This window comes from Myxine glutinosa, chromosome 5 (genome assembly GCF_964187855.1).
Source record: "Myxine glutinosa chromosome 5, kmMyxGlut1.1, whole genome shotgun sequence".
Taxonomy (NCBI): Eukaryota; Metazoa; Chordata; class Myxini; order Myxiniformes; family Myxinidae; genus Myxine; species Myxine glutinosa.
This window is the reverse complement of record NC_136265.1, coordinates 93,884,538-93,894,530: the sequence shown is the minus strand read 5'-3', so window position 1 is coordinate 93,894,530 and position 9,993 is coordinate 93,884,538. Positions and strand designations below refer to the sequence as shown.

At 40.8% G+C, this 9,993-nt stretch overlaps 1 protein-coding gene across 3 annotated transcripts in view; it reads right to left on the bottom strand.

Annotated features, from left to right (window-relative positions):
* Window positions 1-280: 280 nt before the first annotated feature.
* LOC137427336 (uncharacterized) overlaps window positions 281-9,993 on the bottom strand; it is a 111,995-nt gene continuing 102,282 nt past the window's right edge. For 2 of the 3 annotated variants that reach the window (XM_078777122.1, XM_078777123.1), the window contains exons 3-4: window positions 6,967-7,077; window positions 281-5,278 (exon numbers count right to left, since the gene is read on the bottom strand). In XM_078777122.1, the coding sequence (XP_078633248.1) occupies window positions 3,501-5,278; window positions 6,967-7,077 (1,889 nt within the window). In that variant the 3' untranslated portion in view covers window positions 281-3,500. The remainder of the gene's footprint in view (window positions 5,279-6,966; window positions 7,078-9,993) is intronic. The other variant, XM_078777126.1, reaches the window with a different exon arrangement.

The window sequence follows — 9,993 nt, the reverse complement described above, 5'->3', positions numbered from 1 at the left end:
TGCAATAAAGCCTCCTTGCATGAGAGGTCTCCAGCTCTATTTTCACAACATGACTCGTACAAAGTCACGCACAGGTGATGTGGCCCACCTGGGGCCGAAGGGTCAAAGCTGTTTTTCTCTCCACAGTCCACAGTCCACCTTTGGGGCAGTTTTTTTTAGTGTTGTTGTGGATTCCCAAAGGCTCTGGTAAAAGTCTTCTCATGTGATGTTAATATTGCAAATTCAACCTTTGCTGGTTCGGTGTGACCTGACCCCAACTTTCTTCAAAGTATATCCAAAGTCCTTCAAATGAAAACATTTATTTTACCCAGTGCAACAACCTTCCCCCACATGACAAGTTATCGGGTCAAAGGATGCCTGACAATTATAGGTTTCACTGCTTTATAATTATTCTGATGCAACAATGCAATTAACTTTCATCTACAATTATACTTTATTCTATTCTGTAACAATGTATGTCGACAAAACTCCAGAATTGCATATTTCATAAACTAAAATGAGTACATGACTTTTTGGGGAAAACTTAAGTGAGAATTCAATTGTAAAGACAAATCTACAGACAAAATCCTTTAATTTGAAACTAATTAAATAATGCAACTATCACAGAACATGGTCAAATGAGCTGATTCAGAAGAACAGAACCTTAGTGTCTTTACTGCCCATAGAGAGCCAGTCTTGGCTCTTCTGCCAGTAAAGTAAATACTCCCAGGGCTGCACATTCTTAATTCTGGTTTTCTGCTCAGTGCACTCAAAATGCCATTCGGATATCTCTTATGCATTTTAAGATTGCCTGAAGGACTACAATATGTTCGGATGACATTTGGTGGAGAGGTTGGGAATGTGACAAAAACAAAATTATTAGATTTTGGTTAAGATCCAGATCTGGATCCGGTAATTTTTAAGGGATTATTCACCATTGAGTGATCGGGCAAAAAACGATATGTAACAGGATATTCCAAAAAGTTGGGGATGTTTTAAGGCAAAACTAGGTGGATGAGTTGGTTCGACGACAAGAACAATCAGATTTGATTTTGGTTCAGGTCCGGATATGGCGTATCATTGGGATACAAAACAAAATGTTCAGGCTGGTGGAGGTAAGTAAACTCCTGACTGAGTGCTGTTCTACTTCTTTTTTTTTTAATACATAGTCGAGGCTTATGGAAGAGCCAGTACTAGTCCACTGAACGGACCAAGACGCAACAGGACAAAAGTAAGAGCAGAGAGAGAGAGAGAGAGAGAGCGGGGGAAACACCAACTGCAGTGCCGAAGGCCAACATAGAGGGAGGCAAACAAGCAATGGGTGTGGGGAGGAATTGGGTAAGGGGCGATGGAGGGGCGGCAGGAGAGGATGCATGGAGTGGACAAGGTCGATACAGAAGGGAAATCTCAGGAGGGAAAAATGGGAATTGGATGGTGGGGTGATTGGGGGTGGGAGGGTTAATGAGGGTAGAAAAGATCATGCATGGTTTTGGATTGGGGATGACCTGAGATGGTGGTGAACAGCTGCCTTGAAGATCTGGAGGGAAGAATCAGATTGGAGATGTCGACATTGGTTCCACAAGTGGGAAGAAATAGAAACGAATGAGTGGAGGTGAGCAGTGATCCTGTATTTGGGTAGTTTCAGTTGAAGGGGGTTGATGGTGGACAGTGTGAGCCCTGCAGAAACCTGAGAGTTTGGGGGAGGGACAAAGCACAGAGAAAGAAGAAGGTGCAAAACCAGAAAGGGGGAGGGGGTAGAAGACAGAGACCACCAACCTGCCTGCGGTGAGCGAGTGAAAGGCCCTCGGAGTTAGCTTCATCGTGGGATATTCCAATGATTCTGAAACCTTTGGTTTCAACAGCGTTGGTCTGCAATGTTGAAGTGATAGGTGATTTGCAATGGCGATTTCGCTCATTGCAAAGATTCCAATAAACTTTAAGGCCTTGGTTACCACTGCACCAAGCTGAACAAGACGTGAGTCACGGGGAGCCAGGCAAAGAGGAGATCAGTGCTCCATCAAGATGCAGATGAAGGCCTTGCAGGTGGATAAGAGTTCAGGTGTGCCAAAGAAGGACTTTGTATTACGGAGGATGCCCAGTCAGCCGCTGGCTTTGGAGGCCAACTTAGAAATGTGGCTTGCCCAAGAAAGATCATGGCTGGTGAGACCCAGGCCTGGCCCGAAACCAAATTGTTGATCTGAGATGAAGTTGTTGGAGAAAAGAAGGGAATTCATATCAACTACGATGATGCATTCCAAGACCTTGCCAATGATTGGAAGGAAGCTGATAGGTCTGTCGGCGAGGGAATAAGTTTTTGCTCTTTTTATGTTGGGCAGAATATCCAAGCAGATGGAAGATGAACGTGTGCAAATGACAGGGTGAAAAGGGCAGAGAACACGTGCAAGAGCAACAAAGCAGGTTTTTATGACACATAAGCCAATGCCTTCTAGTCCAATAACAGACAGAGTCGAGCATTGAAAGAACCTTCTCCACCTTCTCAAGTGCAAAAGACACAGTTCAGCAGCAGTTGGACACGACAGAGAAGGATGGGTACTGAGAGCGAGTGGTTGAGGATACAAGCTGTGGAAGCAAACACAGAACTGACACATTCAACCTTCTAACAAGTGGAATCGGCTGTGTTGCCATTTGAAGAAAGGGAAGGGATGGAGGTGGAGCATATACCGGAGACAGACTAATCAGGCACCATCAAGTTTTGGAGGAGACAAGTTTGAAATTTCATTTGAGATTGGACAGATGTCATTTTCTGCCTCTCCTGAGAATGAAACAGAATTAAAAAGCATTTCACACAATGCACATTTCCATGGGTGTTCTCCATTGTGAAATTTTAAATGTCTTTTGAAGTGGCACACAAATGAGTGAATGATGTTCTCAAACTGTGTATTTGTATGAATGTTATCCATTGTGTATTCCCATGTACATTTTACGGGTGGATGGATGAATAAAAGGCTTTCCACAAATTGTGCATTTCTGCAGGTGTTCTCACGTTGCTCGTTATCTCCATAATTATGTGTGTTTTTGGTAGTGGGAGGATGTTCTCCTGGAACTCAATATCTCCACCTCCTTTTTCTGTAAAGGATCATTTATTCATGAACCAGATTTTTTTTTTTTTTTTTTTTGTATACTGAATCGAGGCTTGGGAAACTTCCTTCTCATAGCTTCATTTCAAGGGCTCTTTTTCGAATCGCCACTGAACCTCTGAAAGCCGCCACTTGCAGCTCGTTTGTAGCGATTTCCCCCGGAATGCTTGTTAAGTGATCAGTAAGAGTTTTCGTGATAATCTTTGTTGCTCCAACTATCACTGGTACAATTTCAGCTTTCTTCAATTTGCAGGTTTGACCTCATTTTTGACCTCGGTTTTCCATAACTTGACCTCATTTTTCAGATCCTGGTATTTGATCATTTTTCTGGTTTCTGTAGCATGTAGTCCAAAGCCATTGGAAACTGAACGCTCAATCAACAAAACTGACTTTTCCTTTTTGTGTTTGAGCTCTATGTCTGGATCATTCTCCGTTGTGAATTGTCAGGTGACTTTTTAGCTGAGATGACTGATTGAAAGATTTCTCACAAATTGTGCATTTGAATGGGCGATCTCCATTGTGAATTCTCATGTGCGTTTTAAGGGTGAATGACCGAGTAAAACATTTTCCACAAGTTGTACATGCGTATGGACGTTCTCCATTGTGAATCATCATGTGTGTTTTCAGGCTGGATGACCGATTAAAAGATTTTCCACAAGTTGAACATGCGAATGGACGTGCTCCATTGTGAATGACCATGTGCATTTTCAAGCTGGATGAAAGACTGAAGGATTTTCCACAATTTGTACATTTGTATGTGCGTTCTCCACTGTGAACCGTCATGTGTGTTTTGAGGTTGGAGGATCGATTAAAAGATTTTCCACAATTTGTGCATGTGAATGGGCGTTCTCCATTGTGAATTATCATATGCGTCTTCAGGGTAGATGACCGATTAAAAGATTTTCCACAACTTGTGCATTCGTATGGGCGTTCTCCATTGTGAATTGTCATGTGTGTTTTAAGGGAGGATGACCAATTAAAAGATTTTCCACAAGTTGTACATGCGTATGGGCGTTCTCCATTGTGAATTGTCATGTGTGTTTTAAGGGTGGATGACCGATTAAAAGATTTTCCACAACTTGTGCATTCGTATGGGCGTTCACCATTGTGAATTGTCACATGCCTTTTAAGGAGGAATGACCGATTAAAAGATTTTCCACAACTTGTGCATTTGTATGGGCGTTCGCCATTGTGAATTGACATGTGAGATTTAAGGGTAAATAACCGATTAAAAGATTTTTCACAACTTGTGCATTTGTATGGGCGTTCACCATTGTGAACTCTCATGTGCCTTGTAAGATGGGATGACTGATTAAAAGATTTTCCACAACTTGTGCATTTGTATGGGCATTCGCCATTGTGAATCGTCATGTGTATTTTCAAGCTGTATGACCGATTAAAAGATTTTCCACAACTTGTGCATTTGTATGGGCGTTCACCATTGTGAATTCTCATGTGCCTTGTAAGATGGGATGACTGATTAAAAGATTTTCCACAACTTGTGCATTTGTATGGGCGTTCATCATTGTGAATTGTCATGTGCCTTTTAAGGAGGGATGACTGATGAAAACATTTTCCACAACTTGTGCATTTGTATGGGCGTTCATCAGTGTGAATTGTCATGTGTAATTTAAGGAGGTATGAATGACTGAAGGATTTCCCACAATTGGTGCATTTGTACAGGAGCTTACCATTGTGAATCGGCATGTGCCTTTTAAGGAAGGATGAATGACTGAAGGATTTTCCACAATTTGTGCATTTGTAGGGGCGTTCACCATTGTGTGTTCTCATGTGTGATTTTAGGTTAGATGACTGACTAAAAGATTTTCCATAACTTGAGAATTTCAAGGGGCACTCTCCACTGTGAATCATCAGGTGTTGTCTAAAGCTTGACCACCTTGTGAAAGTTTTCCCACAGACTATGCAATTGTATGGGCATTCTCCACTGTGAACTCTCATGTGTATATCGAGGCTGTCTGAGCGACTGAAAGATTTTTCACAACTTGTGCATTTGTATTGATGTTCACCTTTCTTTCCTTTGTGAGTCTTGTGAAAATTATTCTGTGCAAACATTTCTTCATTCAGTTTCTCTCGTTTGTGAAAACTCCTCTGGTTGGTTTCACTTGGCGAGTCCTGCAGGTAGGCGTCTGTGCAGTTCATAAATGTAGGTGCAGTCTCCCTTGTAGATACCATGTATTCACCTGTAAATACAACATCAAATGACCCGTAAAAAGAAAGTTACTTTCCTGTTATCCCGGACCTTTTACCTCAGCGTTTTTTAGGTTGGGTTTCGGGTTCGTGTTAGAGTTAGGAAATAGACTGCTGAGGTAATAAAAACGCTGATGTAAAAGGTGCGGGATAACAGTAAAGTACCAATAAATCATATTCATATGACCTACCAGACGTACCGAAACATGTATATATGTATTTGTTTCACTACAAAAGCAAAAAAAAAAAAAAAAAATTGTTGATGTAAATATCCAGTCCTGTGCAAAAGTTTGGGTTTTCCCATGATATTCATACTTTAGCGTAAATTAATGCAATTATCAACGATACGTGGTGTTTTTCTCATATATAAAAGGAGCTCGATCACCGTGTGCCTGAGTTTTTCTCATCTATCTATAATTCCAGTAATCTCTGTGTGTCTGTGTGTCTGTGTGTTTGTCTGTGACCGCTGTTTCTCGACAACCACGGGTCCGATATACTTTAAACTTGCCAGGTATATTGCTGGGGACCCGAGGATGTGCCTTTTCAAGGTTTCATATTAATCGGACAAGTAGTTACCGAGCTATGGCGATTTCTTTACCAAACTCCGCAAGCCGTTCGCTTTGGACCAAACCATTTCATGTAAATAGAGGGGGGGGGATTGTCACCGTACTCGCAAGCCGTTCGCTTTGGACCAAACCATTTCATGTAAATAGAGGGGTACGATTCAACCAATCAGAGAGCAGCGAGCTATCACGTGTGCCGAACGTGGCGTACAGACTCTGCCTCGGACGGCACATTTGAGAGCGTATTCATTTATTTCACGTTGGCAAACTATGTTGGCGTTAAACTATGTTTTAAAACTAATTAAAACTAATTTGCGATTCATCGTAACTGCGATATGCGACCTTCCGGACAGTCAAATGAGGACGTCACTTCCGGACTTACGGATAGTCATAGTGACGCTGAACGTGGCGAGCAGACGCTGCCTCGGACGGCACATTTGAGAGCGTATTCATTTATTTGACGTTGCAATCTGTGTTGATTGTTGTAAGGTACGATCGATTGTAGTACACGTTTATAATAACTCTGCCGATACAGGCCCGATTAACTGCAGCGCCATCCGAGCTGCGGCGTCGGGACGATACATTCATTGTACGGTCGCATCACGCACTTACGGGCACGCCCATGCATGCATGGGCGAAGACATTTTTTTTATTTTTTTTGGCAAGGAACGGGCACCCACGTACGGGCACGTCCTAGTATATATATAAAAGGAGCTCGATCACCGTGTGCCTGTGTCCATACATCTGTGTCCGTCCGGCGGTCAACAATTGTTTCTCACGCAATAACAGTACCCCAAACACAATCGGCAGCATTATCGATCAGATATTCGGCAACATTGGGAGAATGATAAATTATCATTTTAAAATAATTATTATTCTTTAATTATTTTATTTTATTTTATGTTATCATTTAATTCGTTTTAATTTAATTTAAAAAAAAATTATCATTAAAATATTTATTATGAGGATAAAAAAGGGAATAATGGACGTTTGAGAAATTGATCTGCCATCGTGGTCATTTCTTAAATCAATTAAATCATTATGTCATGTTTTATTTCTTCACACCAGAGTTCGTCATCAAACTATCCAAATCAAAATGTTTCGACATAGACAAAAACCTTCATAGGGATGGTCCTTGAAGAAAGAAGCGTCAGCATCATTTCGTTCTGGAAGACCCAGGTGAACATCAATGTCATGCTCAGCTTTCACTTCCACTTTCACAAATAAATCTGGAAAAATAACTTTTATTAAAGGCAGGCATCTTGTGTTACATGCATAGCTGGTTCCACATTCTTAAAATAAATAAGTAAATATTGCATTACAATCTGATTGGAGGTCTTCCTTGGAGAGAGAAAATAAAACATTTCCCTGTCGGAATTTCGTGGTGTCAAATCATTATGTTCTGTACAAACTGCCTCAATGTTACGAGATGCTTCCCACCCGACTACAACTTAATTGGGAATTTCACGACCACCCAAAATCAAAACCAACAAAAGATATAAGAAAAATGTGGGAAAGGCTGGGAAGGTAAAAATCCAGGTTTTCTACCCAACTGCAAATTATTGACAATCATTTGAGATCCAACATGTCACCAGTTCATTTTTTTTGTCTCAAATGTCAACCCTCATGGAAAATTAAATGAGAGAGAGGGTGGCAGGTTAACAGATTGACAAATGCAGAGATTGGAATGAGTAGGCTGAAGCCTGAAGCTAAGACAGTGACTGTATGATTGGCCAAAGTCACCATTCCGTAAGCGGAGTGGAAAGGAGCAAAATATTCAGCAAGTGGAGAAAAGCTCAGGAATGGTTTGCAAAAAAAGAAGAAAAAAGAAAGAAAAAAAATCACTTGTTAATCATTAATTGTATTGAAGGACTGCACTTGCAAGATACCTTCCAAGTATGTACACACATTTTGAGCTACCTTGTCCGATTTCAAATCTCGACACGTGCAAACTGCCATCCTGAATTTTCGCTTGCAGTGAATTTGTCAATGTGTGTGCTTTCCCTCAGAATAATATTGACCAAAATGTCCCATCTTTAGTTAGTGGACATTTGGGATGCCGTGTTGTCTTTCAGGAAGAGTATGCGAGTTAATCCCGGCACAATGAATACTTTTTTTTAAAATTCTTGGTCTAATCTACATCAGTAGCAAAGTCGGATGTCCAACAATGTAACAAATCAAGAACCAAGTGTTGTTCACCAAATGAAGGATGTGGGTTCCTCCACAGACATCGTTCCGTCAAAGCTGGTGGTTCCTAATGTGGGGTCCATGGACCGTGGAGGGATTTTCAGCGGTCCACAAAGTCAATTTTTCAAAGCAAAAAAGTACGATCAAACAAATATAATAAACCTCCTGTTAGTCTTTCAGCTACAAGAGATTAATCGCGTTCGGCTTCCAAAGTTCCAAATCATCCCAAGGCAGGACAATCATTCGGGCACAAGTTATAATGCCACTGCCAAACAATACGTAGTTAAAATTTCTCAGGTATCAGCATTTCCCATAATGCCACTTATTGGATGGGGTCGAGACAGGCTCTTGAGTAATCGAGAGCTGTCACCGGCTCCTGATGAAATCATTGCTCCACCCTCCTGGGTGAATAACTCTTGATCATTCACTGGCAGCTGAAAGGGGCATGGCCTGGGACCAGTATCCTGCCTGCTCCACAGAGGAAGATATATGTTTGCTTCGGGTTTGTTTAGAAATGATTTGAAAGTGCATTAATAATATATTTGCACTTTTAAAATTATTTTTTATTATTACTCCCGCTAGGGAGTAATGCATTCGATCGTGTCCGTGTCTGTGTGTGTGTGTGTGTGTGTGTGTGTGTGTGTGTGTGTGTGTGTGTGTGTGTGTGTGTGTGTGTGTGTGAACAAGATATCTGGAAAAGTTCTGAACGGATTTGGATGAAAGTTGGTTTGATGATTGCCCTTGGGATAAGGAAGAATTGATTAGTTTTTGGTGAAGCTCAGGGTATTATTCTGGATCCAGGAATTTTTTGAAGGATTTTTTTACCATTGGAAGATCGGGCTCATTTTTTTTTTTACATTATCTTCTATATATTCTATATTTAACATTGTGATATGAAAATAGTTTTCATATTTGTTGTAAATGTAGCTTAAACTCGTTGTTATGTGTTCGAGCGGTGTATTTTGTTCGCAGCGTCGTCTTCAATGTTCTTTTTTTTTTTTTTCTAATAAAGACATTCTGTCATTTTAAAACCACCAAAGTGTGTATTAGGTTTCCCCGTTTCATAAAATGTATCGGTTGATACGTATAATGCTTTAAAACTGTTTTTTTTGTTTTGTTTTTTAACTACAGAAGAGATATCAACATTTATTTACCTCAGCGAATGTCAATCGCGGTGTCAGTATTTGATGAACTTATAAAGACTTAGGTGACTTATAAGTGTGACAAGCATGTGCACGGGATTCTTCCCAGCAGAATGAGTGGTCGCATTAGCTTGTACGACTTAAAATGAGCGAGTTTTGTTTTCACGTTTGGGCCAGTTTTACATGTTGTATCCCTAAGGAATGAAACGAACGTTTTTCCTGGCTTACAATTTTATTTGAAGTCACACATGCCTCAAAATACACTCACCTATATGGAATTAAACGCTGAATCCGAAAATGTAAGTGAAATTGCCTTGTTTTTTTTTAACATTATCTTCTATATATTCTAAATATAGGCCTATATCTGTGCAGTCTCTCTTGTGTTGTGTTGTGTTGTGTTGTGTTGTCACTGAACTACTCCCTCAAACTTTTGTGAAATCGTACTATTCCAACTTGACCCACGGCAGGAGTATGCGCTCACTGAGTGGCGTTCTAGTTGCTTCCGTCACCGGCAAGAATTGCTTCCCAGATTTATCTATTGAAAGGCTGAAGGTGAAGGTCAAGCTTGACACTGGAGTCATGCCCTTTTCCCTTTATCGGAAATTGACAAAGAACCCCCACATCCATAGTTCATCCATCACTCTCAAAGCATATGGGGGAGGGTGGAGAGGGTGGTTACACACAAGGGTAAAGGCTAACCTTCGCTGCCAAACAGAAAGCAGTGAGGGCACGTTTGCTGTAGTAGTTTAGTAGTAGTTTTCCCCTTTCCATTTTATTTTCTTCCGTTCTACTCTTTGTCTTCCACAAGCCTTTATC